Genomic DNA, 14,499 nt, shown 5'->3' with positions numbered 1-14,499 from the left:
TTTGAGGCAAAGTAGTAGTGCCACTGACTCCTCAAGTTTTTATGCACTTACTGTAAGCTTCCCCTGAAGACTTGAAAACATAAGGTACTAAGTGATGATAGCTAAATCCCTAAGAAGTGACTGGTAGAAGGACATTGGCACATGCCATAGATCTGGATATAGACTGCTGAAAATTCCTCAGAATTGGGTGCATGTGGGGAGCTGGGGGGAGGGGGAAACAAAAATGATACCACATTTTAGCAATTGATCAAATAAGGTTTTGACAGACCTACAAGTCATTCCAAGATACCAATGAATTCACCTGAGCTTTGTTTTCTGGTCATGCTGATAGATTTATATTTACTTAACCATTTATTCATTCATTCATTCAAAACGCCTGCTGAATGCGTACAAAGTATCAGGCACAATGCTAGGCATTGGGAATACACCGGGAAACAGATGTGCTCCTCTCTCCATGAAGCATACGGTCTTGTGGGAAGCCAGACAAGCAGATATAGACTGCTGTGAGAATATACAGGAAGGGGGAAGAGCACCCAGTCCAGATGTGTGAAGTTTTGTTAAAGATATTCACTCATTCAAGTCTCTGCCCAGGGGTTAGCAAAGATAAGAATAGGGAAGAAATGGAGGAACAAGTGGAAAGGCCTCAAAGTGAGAGAAAGCAGAGCATTTCTGAGGGACAGAAAATAATTCTATTTGCTATGGGGGCATCCTCATACATTCCTGGAACTAATATTGGAAAAACTAAATTTTGAGGGTAGGATACATGAAGAAAAGGGAGAAAAGGTTTACTCAATTTGTCAACACATCAGTAGCATTCTGGGTGATTTATCCTATTAAAAGAAAATTCTTCTATATTTAATAAAGATTAAAATAATGTAAGGACTAGAACAAAAAGAGATAAAGAAGCTTCTCTTTTTACTTCTATACTTATGGAGGCATTAATGAATTTACCTTAAATTTTCCTTTTTTTTTTTTTTTTGTATTTTCTTTTAAAGATTTTATTTATTTATTTATCAGAGAGAGAGAGAAAGAGAGAGCTCAAGCAGGGGGAGTGGCAGGCAGACAGAGAAGCAGGCACCTCACTGAGCAAGAACCCTGACGCAGGACTGGATCCTTGAACCCTGGGATCATGACCTGAGTCGAAGGCAGACACTTAACTGACTGAGCCACCCAGGCGGACTTACCTTAAAATTTTCTTTCAATTAAGAAGTAAATGGAAAACAAGATAGCTCTGAAATGACTTAGTTTTCTTCAACAATATGTTAATTTTGATGAGTGCTGAAGCTCACTGATTCTCTTCCAACACTTATTAAACACCTACTGTGTGCCAGCCTCCTTCCTGGATACTATGGATACAAAAGCTAAAGACACGGTGCCTGTGCTTACAGGAGCTTAAAGTCTAGTGGGAAGAGAATAAACAGTTCGAATCTGGTGCATGAATACTCTGGGCATACACGGGAGAGGACTCCTAACCTGGATGGATTGTGCCCAAAGTCTTCCCAGATAAACCCTTACTGAGTCTTGAAAGATAAGGAAGAGTTAGCCAGAGAAAGGGTAGGAAATCAGTAGAAGGAGCAGTATAAGCAAGGAAATGAAAAAGCATGGTGTGTTCGGGAAACTGCAGTTACTGGTGATGTTCAAAATGGCTATGAGTTAGGGTATGACAAGATCCAAGACTGGAGAGAAAGATGTGGAGGTGGTAAAGCTCTTTGTTTGCCAGGCTGAAGAGTTTAGCTTCTACCCCAAGGTTATGAGATACCATGGAAGGATTCAGTTTGACAGTGACAGATGATTCCTGTCGGTACTGTGAAAACTGGCTTCAAGGAAACTAAGAGTAGGGACTGGGCAACTGGTTGGGAGAGGTTGCAGAGATCGAGGCAAAGATGAGGCAGCCTGAACACAGGGCAGAAACAATGGACAAGTGGATGGATGAGGAAGAGATGAAGGTGTTTGATCTATAAGACTTGGAGGCTGGTGAACTGTGCGTGGACCTAGGTAGATGATCGTATCATGAGAGAGAAAAGAGGAGAGAGAATAGCTTTCTCCTCCTGGGCTTAAGGGTTGTTGGTGGGAACTGCTGGGGAGCGGGAAATATAGAGAGCTGAGTTTGAGTTTCAGACATGTTGTTTGATTACCTGTAGCAGACCCCAGGGGAGACGTCCAATAGGCAGATCAACTTGGAAGTCTTCCTGTCTGCAAAGAGTGTGGGGCTAGAGATACAAATTTGAAAGCTGCATTAGTTTCCTATTGTTGCCATAACAAATAATCACAAACTTAGTGGTTTAAAGCAACACAAATTTACTCTCGTAGAACGCTGGAGGGCAGAATTATGAAATGAGTTTTACCAGTCTAAAGCTGAGGTGTCAGGGCCAGGCTGGTTCCTTCTGGAGGCTTTGGGAGAGAAACTCTTCCCCTCCCTTTTCCAGATCCCAGAGGCTACATTCCTTGGCTCACAGGCCTGCACAATCACACCTTTTCTCTCTTTCTGTCATCCCGTAGTTTCCTTCTGATTCCAACTCCTCCTGTGTCCCTCCCATAAAGACCCTTGGGATTACATGTCCTCCACCCTGATAATCCAGGACAACCCCCCGTTTCAAAAGCCTTAATTTGACCACATCTGTGAAGTCCCTTTTGCTATGTAGAGTAACATTCACAGGTACCAGGGATCAGGACATGAACATCCTTGGGGGCCATTATTCGGCTGATCATAGAAGTTATGAGCATTTAAGAGCCGTGAAGAAGGATGAAATTATTTTTGGAAAAGTGGAGAATCAGGAGAATACTGTCACAGAAGCTAAGAGAACATTTCTAGGAGGAAGACATATTCTGGTCAAATGCCGCCAAGAGGTTAACCAAGATAAGGACTGAAAATTGTCTGCTACTTCAGCAACTAGTCCACTGTAAGCCCAATGTCAGTGAAGTGCGTGGAGCCAAACTGGAGCAGGCTGAGGAACAAATGAAAAATGAAAAAGTGAAGATGGTAACTGTAGGCCACTCTTTGAAGAAGCTTAGCTACAACAGGAAGAAGAGGAAAAAGGGCAATAGGTGAGAGAGACACGAGGCCAAGGACTGCAGGATTAAGGATGCTTAGATGCTGAGGGGACAGGTGTAGCATGGGCTAAGAGTGTGAAGGTGGAAGAGAAAGAGGTGGGAGGATGAGTGCAGAGAAGAGGCAGTGGTGAGAAAAGCACAGAAGAGAAGGGATGCTTCTGCTCCAAAAGGAAGGAGTGAGGATGAGGGTGGTGTTGGGCACCAGCCCATGGTAGGCTATAGGTTAAGAGATGAAGAGATGGCCAAGAACTTCGTTTGTGACTGATGCTCTTCTCTGAGAGGCAGGAGCTTTCTGAAAGACCTGTCTACCAAGAATAAAGTTTGAGAACCGTGAAGGTTCAAAATGGTGGTGGGGATGAACACAAAAGCCTACGGCCGGGAACGTGCACAAGCATTGCGACAGAACAGTGATAGGGCTGGGGCCTCAATCTGTGTTATTTGGAAGTGAAAACCAAACAACAGAAACTAAACTTGGGAGGACTAAGAAGGGAAGGATGATCAATTCAAGGCTGCAGTTCTACGACAGAATCACCTCAATGTACTCTGATCTAGGTATGAGAAGATCCGACCATTCTTCTGAGTCTTTAAACAACCCTAAGTCACATAAGTTTGCTCAAATATCTCAAGCCTACCATGGTTTGAATCACTTAGCAAATCTGAAGAAACATTTTTTAAATGTGCAATTCATTTCAGAGTCATGAGTATTTTCATTATGTAGTTTTTATTATAGACGAACATTATTGTAAAAAAAAAGTTCACCTGGAATAAAATCCATTTAAAAAACAAAAACAAACCACAGCATCAGTATCAGTATACAGTTAATGAATTGGCTTAAACAAGATTAACCACATGACAGGTTCACTTTATCTGCAGGAGCTTTTCACATTAAGCTGTTGAAGCAAAAATAAAATATGCTGAAACATACACAGAAGGATAATTCTATGGAAAAACTAGAAATTTCCCATTAGGGGCATGATTTTAGTCAAATAGTTTATTATGGCATTTTGCACTAAAGGAACTGCAGTGTCAGCTGCAAACAAACAAAATAAAACCCATCTGTAAGGCCATAGGAATGAATTATAATAATTAAGTTCACATTTTTAAAAAGGTAAGAAAATGAAACAAGAAGTTCTATTAGTTCTTGGCAATAAGAAATGCAATCACATATGGCACAAGCATTTCAAAAAATGAAGTAAAATTTGAAAATATCCCTAAAATAATTGTTTGCTGATATTCACTTCTGTAAGTTTCAGTCATTCAGAAATTTTTCAGACTGAACAGGACTCCCGATAATTTTATTAGTCTTAAAAAAGAAAAAAAGACCGATTCTCTGTAAAATTGTGCTGGGATTTAAAATTTTATTAGCATATTCCCTCTAGGTCCCTCTAGGACAAGGAATTCCTTTTTTTTTTTTTTTTTTTTTTTTTTTTTTGACATTCCATTTCCCTCCCTTCTTTGGATGTAACAAGGAGGGAAAAGGAATGTCCTTTCTTTTAAAAGAAAAATTCTAAAAAACCTGATGGCAGAAATGAGTGCTTAAAATCCGAGATAAGTAAACCAACATAATGAAATGCTGTTTTAAAATTTGAAGCTTAGAAGCTCATTTTTAAAGATTAAGTACTAAATTTATAAAGAAAGCTAAGTCATGAACTAGAAAAAAAATCTGCTTAAATGCATCACTTACTGTTCACAGGAAAAACTTTATAAGCCTTAAAACAGATTCTCAGCATTCAGAATCTGTAAAATGGAGTTATAATCTCTTACTTAGAAATTTCTGCAAACGTTCATCTATATTGCACAGCTAAATTTCTTAATGGAGACAGGGAGATCATACCTTGTTTGCACTAGCGGATAGGACATGTATGTTCTATTCTAGAGTAAACTATCTCCTACCTTTTCCAATGATGTCTTTAGTCCAAAACAAAACATATAATCTAAATGGTGTTGGATGCTTAAAGGCTGGCTCACCGGTTTTCTACCAGGTATTAGAATACAGGTTAGCTAAATGAGGTATAATTAAAAAACAGTCCTTCAAAGTAAAGAGTATAGTCTTCTGACCATTTATAACAGAGACTGCACAAGTGCTCGTGTAAATAGTAAGGAGCCCTGCGGCACCTCGTACCCGAGGCCCAGGTGGATCATTTTCTCGTCATCTGCATGAAGTAAAACAGCTAAAATAAATTCCCAGTGAAACGTGTACAATCAACTGGTTTACATGCTACTGAGTTACAGCACATTTTCAGTGTCTGATATCCTCAGACTCTAGGTGAAAAGGTCTAGTCCAATCATTGTCAAAAATTAGCACACTGATAATAAAGTGCAGCCACCGAACCACGAATACCGCTGCAGAAGTCTTCATGTACCTTATCCATAAGACCACAAACATGTCCACACAAAACTAGATTTCTTCAGTTTCAGCAGGGAACAGACGATTATGTCACTAAATTCATCTACAAATAGAAAAAATAATGCACTATATGTACATTATTAAGCAAAGTGGAATATTTATTGGGTCATTTTACCATGCAGAAAGTGAATTTCCTATGGTCTTAGCTCAAATTATATACAATTTAGCAAAGCTAAATGTAAGAAAATAGCAAGGACAATTTATTTCTATAAACAGAGCATATACCCCCAAATTGCTGCTACTTCAAAGAGCACTTTAAGACTCATCTAACTTTTACAGGCTCTTTCAAAGGGAAGTTCATGGAGACTAATTATTAACCCACATAAGACAAAAGGAGAGAGAAGGAATGAAACAAAAGCAAAACACTGTGTTGGAAAAAAAAAAAAACAGCTAACCACAGAATATGTCAGTTTTGGTTTGCAGACAACCCCTGAGATATAAACCAAAGTGTTAAGACACCAAATAGTCAGAGGTAAATTACTAGAATTACATTCATACATGGTGTCATAGCACTTGCCTTTTAGAAAGTACTTCGTTACCATTCAGAAAGCTTAACTGCTTGGATCTTATTCAGAAAATTAGTAAATACAAGATGTTTCTAAGACATTACGTTTTTCTTTCCAAAAATGTATCTAATTTTAAAATGGTAGATGTACAATCAACTTTCAGTCAAGCAACTACTGATTATACTGGGACACCAACAGGTGCCTGTAGGCCTATAGGTAAATTAAAAAAAAAAAAATCAGGAAGGCTGAAATTTGTCAACATTTTTAGTGTATCCATCCAAAATAGCTCTGGGATATCTGCTGCTGCTTAACTATACATAAGTTTCCCAACAAGTAGTCCGGGTCTGACCGGCCCAAGTGCTCTAATGCTGCATCTTAATCTAAAGCGCAATGCTCTGTGGTGACAAGCGATCCACTTCCGTTTTCGTCTCCACTCTCGACCATCAAGCATGATGGTAACCCTCAAGAAACAAAAAAGGCCTAACAGGAAGAACAATTATTGACAGAATTCATGTCCCTAATCACCTGTTCATTACTCCCTTCTGTATTGTGACAGTGAAGGCTAGAATAACAACACGATGATCTGAATTTGGCACGTAAGTTAACGCTAAATAGCTTTTTTTTTTCTTACGTGAAAGTTTCATCTACAAAAGGTATACCAGTACCAGTGTCTGGTGAGAAAGGCAGCTAAGCTTTTGGTTGGCTTTGGCCCAGATGACCGGACTGAGTTCTATAACAACAAACCTGAACAGATGGAACTGGGTTCTACGCATTCAACAACAGCTGTTTTAAAATGGAAACCTTGCTCATATTTTCTCTAACGAAAAGGCAAGACTTTTCCTAGAGGCTGCACTATGTCTAATTACCTTTGTGAAAGAAAGAAAGAAAGAAAGAAAGAAAGAAAGAAAGAAAGAAAGAAAGAAAGAAAGAAAGAAAGAAAGAAAGAAAAGAAGCCCAAGTAAAAACAGAACAAAAAAATCATTCTGTTCGCCATTACCAAGAGCTATCTCTATTAGATTTACATCAACAAGTTAATCTCTCTCCCGATACGTAAGCTTTCTACAAACAAAAATCTAAATCTAATACTTGCTAAATTTTGCAGACAGGGATCACAGTAGGGATTGGGTATTATAAACAAAACCAGCAAGCTAAAGAGTGAACTTAAGAAAAAATATATTGCATATATTACGATGCTGATGTGACAGAACCACAATAAGATGCTAAAATAAGAGCTAAATGGTACATCTCTCTGCCTATGTAAAATTTCAGCTCAAGAAGATCACAATTAGAAACAGACAACAATGTTCAAATATGTTATGTTTTCAATAACTGAGTGGTTACGACAGGTCAAACATAGGAAAGAATAGTAAATACAAACACCAGGAAATGCTAGATTAAGGTGATTTCCAAATGTAGCTTCTATTGATCAGAGAGAGGTAATCAATTGAAAAAGTGACTTAAAAAAGCTACCCAAACTCTCCAGCAAAAAGGTCAGGAATGAAACAAAACTCTAAACAATCTGAAGAAATAAAGGAATTATGGTCTCTGATGAATAGATGGACATTTTTTATGAATTTTTAAGATCACTTTTATCAGAATTTAAGGATTCTGATTTAAGGAAATCACAAACTAGAGCCCTTAAAAAAATTCTATCAATGCAATCACATTTGGCCACATGACCCAGACCAAACACTTTGTAATTTTCGTATGTTAACCTCTGCTTTAAATGTTTTACTTTTTTCAAACATTCCCAAGTGCACAAATTTGTCTAGAACTTATAACGAGGCAAAAGTGTGCAAATATGAGTCTGAGACCGTGCTGTAGCAGGGACAGGCTAACACTGATGTGCAAAGTGAAAAAGAAAAGATAGCAGCTTCTGAGACAAACCAAAGGAAAAACAAGTTAGGTCCTGCGTATGTCTCCACTTCATTGCTTCCGTGTTTGAAAAAAGGAGCCTGTTATCTGGATAGGCCATGAGGCTGGAATCCACGTGGCATTCTGTGTCGAGAAGTCTAGGTTCAGTGGTGCTCTCAGCAGCAGCCTGGCGGTGTGATTCTGAGGCTGGCTGACCTGTGCTTTCAGAGAAGCAGGAAAGGGTCCTTTAGGTGTGCGGCAGTCTCTCAGAAAGAGTTCATCAAAGTAGCGAACAACGGAAGAAACTGGTCTTCTTTGATCGGTTCTCTGTTATTTTCACTGGTCCACCTGACCCTGATGAATTGCTGTCATTCTAGAAAAGGGAGGATAAAGTTACCCAGGAAATACAAGTTTCATCCCAATTATCTAAAGCGTCCAAATACCAAACCACAAATGTGTACTCAGTAGAGTATTTTATTAGAAAGGAGACTCCTTAGGCTCTGATGTTGTCTGTATCATTGGAAATGGTGGGTTAAAATGAGAAACATATTTTTAGGATAGCACCTTTTATATTAATAATGTATCAGATGGGAAGCTCCTATTTCCAGTTCAGAGGAATTATAGCCAATGGAGTGTAAAGTTTCAAGGGTAATGATGGAAACGATGTTAAGATATTGGGATAGGCAATCCTCTTGCTAGTGGTAAGAACAGGTGCTAACAGAAGGTATACAATTATATTCAGGATTCTGATGAAAACAAACTTTCAAGGTGGTGCTAATGATTCATCATTGACATTATTTCTAATTTGAGTGAACTTTAGCAACTTTAAGATTATAATTATATATAGATATAAATATCTGTCACATTATAAACTAGATAATTTAATGGCAAAAATTTAATTTGTGTCATTAATTATTCTGGTAAAAATTCCATTAAAGACCACCTACAGAGTCAGATGAAAGAACGGAAGCAGCCACAGTTCAGAAGTAAGAAACTTGAAGAAACAGAAATAAGAATCAAAGTTCAACCAGGTGAGTATGTGAGTCAGGAAAAAAATGAGTCAATGTGAATATGTTATAATCAGGCCTATCCTTTTAACCAAATAAATAAACAGCAAAAATAAGAAAACAAATTTAACAAAGAGCATAATGAAAATAAAAATTATAAGTGATACAAACCATTTTTCTGTTGAGTTTTGTCATTATATCTCGTGCAAGTGTAAAAAATGCCTAAAGGTAAACCAAAGACTTTATTAATATATGTTTATAATATATTTTAAAAAAGAAATGTAGGATTTTTCATTATTTCATTAAAAAACATTATTTGGCACTTTTTAATTGAGAAAAGAACGTAACTGTAATCATAGTACACACTTGAATATTTTATCTTATTTTTCAACAGTATCATAAACACTTTCCAGTATTTTAAAACTGTCATTCATGGGGCGCCTGCGTGGCTCAGTCAGTTGAGCATCCGACTCTTGGTTTTGGATCGGGTCGTGATCTTGGGGTTGTGGGACTGAGCCCGAGGTCAGGCTCTGCGCTGAGTGCAGAGTCTGCTGGATATCATCTCCCTCTCCTTCTCTCTCTGCTCCTCCCCCTGCTCGCACATGCACACTCTTTCTCTCTCTAAAATAAATAAGTAAAATTAAAAAAAAAAAACACCTGTCATTCATTCATTCATCAAATATTTTCTGCACATAATATCTGGCACAAGTTCCCAACGTGACACTTGGTAGCTTTCTCAGTACACCAAAAGCACCTGGCAGGGCAGAGGCTCTAGGTCACCCCAGGTCCTCAAAGCGGGGCACAGGGTCTTGTCCTGGAGATGCCGAATATCTGTTTAATAATTGAGTGAATAATTACGTATTACCTAAAGCTCTAGAATCTGTTTTCACAAAAATCCCTACCTTTTATCCCCAATCTCTTCTCTTTCAAATTGCTTTCACTCTTGCACCTGAGAATTATATCATCTTCTATGTCTTAGTTCAGCTAAATTCCCCACCGTGGAAATCAGTTCAAATAGAAGGAGGACAAATCCGATTAATCTCAGTGACAGTGTCTAGTGCGTCTTGACCCAAATGAAACATTTTTTGATTCTATCACCTCTACTTTGTTTCTACAGAGCCAAGACTTTTTTTTTTTTTTTTTTAAGATTTTATTCTTAAGTAATCTCTACACCCAGTGTGGGGCTTGAACTCACAACCCCAAGATCAAGAGTCGCATGCTCCACTGACTAAGCCAGCCAGGGGTCTCTCTACAGAGAGCCAAGACTCTTAAAGAGTCTTCGGGTGTCTCCATGCTAAACCCACAATTGTCAGTCTCTTTGTTCCCAACCACTTCTGATGCCCCCAAAGATGTTCGGCAGAAGGATTATGTCTATTCAAGTATAGAAACAATATGATAACCACTATCATCACTTACTATCAATGTTGCATGGTCACACTGGTCACCTGTGAATCTAAGTTTCTAAAGAAGACCATCCCAGGTTTTATGAAAAGCTAAGTACATTAAATCAAACTCTAGGAAAATTGCTAATTTCTCCCGAATAGCTGGTCAGAACAAGCAGGTCGAGCAATTCTCAGCTCTATACTTCCATAACTCAAAGCTCTCTGTCAGCCACAGATGCAGTCAGGGTGCAGCCACGAACAGGGACCTAAAACTGCTCCATTAGGCCAGGGTATGGAGTTCACTTTGTACGAGCAACCCTATCTGGGCCATCTCAGTGAACAAATTTTCTCCTGTTTCTACTTAAGAGGCTCCCCTCTTTCTGATGGAAGGAAACCCTTTCGTGGAAAGCAGAAGGAAGCATTTTTCGGCTCTTCTAGCTTGTGTAAATACACCAACAGAAGCTTCCTGTTTCCTAACATCCATTAGACAACCTGAAAAAATGAGTGTGAGTTACTGAAAACAAAGAAAAAGTTCTGATCAGTGTCCCCTAGCCAATAAAGTCATTTAAATCTTGATTTTTAGCCATAATGTTATGGTGAGTGGTGGCAGCCCAAGAAATTAAATGTCTACAAAACCACCAGTATTACTGTTTATTGAATTATATGTATTAACACACATGTATCATTTTTACAACCTGTTTAAAAAATGTTTTATTTTTTATTTGTTTGTTTGTCAGAGACAGAGGAAGGGAGGGAGGGAGAGCACGTGTACAAGCAGAGGGAGTGGCAGGCTCCCCGCTGAGTAAGGAGCCCGATGCAGGACTCGATCCTGCACTCGATCCCAGGATCCTGGGATCATGACCTGAGCCAAAGGCAGACCCTTAACCAACAGAGCCACCCAGGCATCCCTAAAAAATGTTTTTAAAAAAGAAAATATTATCAACAACTCTGCCCTTGGTAAAGAAAATCTATTCTTAGAAGACTTTAGATGATTGGGGTTTCTTTAACAATTCACTTACTGGAAATTTATTAAAACTACTCTCTGATAAACACATTTATTTCTACTAAATGCTGTTGTGTTACAATGTATCATGCTTAATCTAAGGGAATCTGTTCAATAATCAGTTAAATTCTCTCTTGAGAGAGTACAGACATGAAAGTAATTAAGATTCCCCTGCTACGGGCTACTATAGGATGACACGAACCATGATAAATGAGCAGAAAACACTGTGCTTGGTCGGCGAGTGCAGCATTTCTGGCTTCCCAAACAAAGGGCAGAGCTGAACTTGAATGGAACTTCTACCTTCTGCACAGTGAATCTTAATTGAGCAATGTCATACAGCCCATGTGGGGGCTGGGTGCTAGAAATTCAAGAACCTGGGTCCGCATAAAAGTCAAAAGCACGAAGTTCGCAAAAGGGAGGTGGAGCTCACAGAAGGCATTCACTAAGAAAACGACAAGTCTTGGAGAGCTGCTTGAACACAGGCACCTAAGCTCTAATGTTACCCCATAATAGGTCACCGAACGTTTCTTTCTTACCTCTTCTACGTTTGTACTGGATTTTGCACTTGTCTCCAAGAATTTAATCCCATAGTCAATTGCTAACTGAAAGGCAAACAGAAACATTTAAATTCCATTCAAGTTGCTTCAACATATAAAGCATTTCCATTTTCTAGGTTGTTCAAAGTCCCAAAGGGAGAGGATCTAGTTGAAAACTCCTGTGGTTCTCAAATTTCTTTGCTTTCTTCTATGTGTTTGAAATGTAGACATCTAACTTAACCATCATAAGTAAAATGGCAGTGCTTCCACTCAAAACATGACTTAAGTTATTCTTTTTTTCTATTATACTTCAGTTCTCTAATATGCTTATAAGAAAAACCGTGAGATAGATAACTTGCTCCTACCAGTAATTTGGGATTCACTGACCCCTTTCACCTGCTACCAAAGTACAACTCTCCAACAGTTACTATACTGATTTTTCATTATTTTTTAATAAATTGGTACATTAAAGAATGAAAGCTGAAAATACCACGTACTCATTGCTTTTGTTTTTATTTGGTTTCTATTTCCATCTACTCCTCAAAAGCTCCCAGTTTATTTAAAATAACAAGACTAAATGAATGTTCTTAGGGGAAAAAAATTTTCAGTCAGATTTAAAAACAAAATACATTTTGCATGCATCTCTAAAAAAAGGCCAAAGCAAAATTCCAAGATTTAAAAACTGAAGCCTCTAAGTTAATTTTGAAAATGTCACAGAAGTAAATATGTACATGTAATAAACTCTTGCTTTTTTGCAGGATATGAAATAGAGAAACGCCTATAAATGACGTCCACAGCTTAATGAGTTACAAGCAGTTCATCCACAATGACCTAAATCTAATATGGCGTAAAATACTCTTAGGAAAAAAATAATGAATTGGAATATGATTCCTGTTTAACCTTCACCTATCCAATCACTTTTATTTGAAGAGAATGATTTTCTTGACCTTTAAAACTGGGCATTTTCACACAGATATGGAAGAAATAGCCCGAGCTCTAAGCTGCAGGAATGTGAAAAAGGACCAATTTGTATCTCCCAGAAAACAGCAAATTCTTCAGGAATGAGTCATGACTACACAGTATACAGAGCTGGATCTCGAATACTAATCATACCATTCAAGTATGGATTACATCTCTTTGTTGTTTTTTTTAAAGGATTAAAATACAGGTATTTTTCAAACTGAAATCAATAATTAAGTAATACTAAGAAAATAAATGCTTAGTATGAATAGCGTCCAATCTTTATGCATTCAGTTCAAATTTACCTTCTCTCCTCTTTCTTTTGACACTTGTCTTTTGTCATTCATATCACATTTGTTACCCAGGATCATTCTTTCAACATCTGAAGAGGCATGCTGCAGGGAGAAAATAGTACGTTATAAAAACAGCCTGAGCAAAACACAGTTATTCAGTAGACAAATCCTAACCTGTCAGAAACATATCCATAAATTTAATAAGACGACAAATAATCTTTTGCTCAACACAAGGCCTGATGCAGGGAAAAATTTAAAAGATGGGAGGAGCGAAAAACTACGGCATAAGAACCTATGCAAACTTTTTCCCCAAAAGCCTTCACTCTCATGCCTTTGTTTGTACGTGAACAAACAAATAAAACTTCCAGTTATGTGACAACAAAACTTCCAAATATTAGTTTGGGTCAAAGAAGGAAGAAACAGTACTGAGCGAGCCAATGAGGAAGGTACTCTGGATTCTGAACTACTTAAAACATGAAATCATGTAGGTTAATATAAATGTGTACAATAGATTTTTAAAGTCAGATTTCTTTCTGAAATGTCAAAGACATCAAAAAAAACCACTTTTTTTTTTTAAAAGATTTTATTTATTTATTTGACAGAGAGAGAGACAGCCAGCGAGAGAGGGAACACAAGCAGGGGGGGTGGGAGAGGAAGAAGCAAGCTCCCAGCGGAGCAGGGAGCCCGATGCGGGGCTCAATCCCAGGACTCTGGGATCAGGCCCTGGGCCGAAGGCAGACGCCTAACGACTGAGCCACCCAGGCACCCCCTCCCCAAAAATCTTAATACCAGTCAATCTGGAATTAAACCAGATTTCAAATATCTACCATGGAGAAAATGTTAGATGGAAAAAATGACAGTTGCTGGAATAGAGAGATGTCTTTGCCAGTTGGACAGCAAGAAGCTAGGAGACGTTGAAGCTAGAGGAGCACAAGCAAGTCTCTTCTTTCTGCCTCAGTTTTCTCATGTGTAAAATGGGGACTTGGACTTATTTTCAAGATCTGGCCCAAGTTTACAATTCGGTGAGACCGCCCTCTGTGTGCAGCCCTCGTCTGACAGAGCGGTCAGACGGGCAGCACCAGACATCACTTGTCTCTGCTCCTCAGAGCGAGGGGCCTGACCTGCCCCTGGCCTACTTCTCAGCGGCTCAGCCGCCTCTTCCAGAGACAGAAGGAACCCTCTGCAAGCACCCAGCAGGACTCCTCTCTAGTATCATCATTCTCTTTCCATACATACCTCTTCAATGTTTCTTATCCAATTTTTAATATTGTCAAAGGACTTTTCATTTGTGATGTCATAGACCAGCATAATTCCCTGTAAGAAAAATCTTTATTTAGTACTTCATATATTTAAAGTTATAGAATATAATGTCAGTATACTCCTACTTTCCAGAAATCTTTTGTTTGCCTTTTATTTTGTCTTTTTAATTAAAAGGGATTTATAATAAAAATTTTAAAGTACAAAGAAGGAAAAATAAATAAATTCTTCTACTGTCTCACC

General features: G+C 38.4%; 1 protein-coding gene across 1 annotated transcript in view; it reads right to left on the bottom strand.

The window, feature by feature from the left end:
• Window positions 1–3,755: 3,755 nt before the first annotated feature.
• RAB8B (RAB8B, member RAS oncogene family) overlaps window positions 3,756–14,499 on the bottom strand; it is a 56,923-nt gene continuing 46,179 nt past the window's right edge. Inside the window, exons 4-8 of the mRNA XM_026478232.4 lie at window positions 14,236–14,313; window positions 13,012–13,101; window positions 11,747–11,812; window positions 8,997–9,047; window positions 3,756–8,191 (exon numbers count right to left, since the gene is read on the bottom strand). Of these exons, the coding sequence (XP_026334017.1) occupies window positions 8,099–8,191; window positions 8,997–9,047; window positions 11,747–11,812; window positions 13,012–13,101; window positions 14,236–14,313 (378 nt within the window). The 3' untranslated portion in view covers window positions 3,756–8,098. The remainder of the gene's footprint in view (window positions 8,192–8,996; window positions 9,048–11,746; window positions 11,813–13,011; window positions 13,102–14,235; window positions 14,314–14,499) is intronic.

Source organism: Ursus arctos, unplaced genomic scaffold, assembly GCF_023065955.2.
Source record: "Ursus arctos isolate Adak ecotype North America unplaced genomic scaffold, UrsArc2.0 scaffold_28, whole genome shotgun sequence".
Lineage (NCBI taxonomy): Eukaryota > Metazoa > Chordata > Mammalia > Carnivora > Ursidae > Ursus > Ursus arctos.
This window is presented reverse-complemented; position numbering and strand designations above follow the sequence as displayed.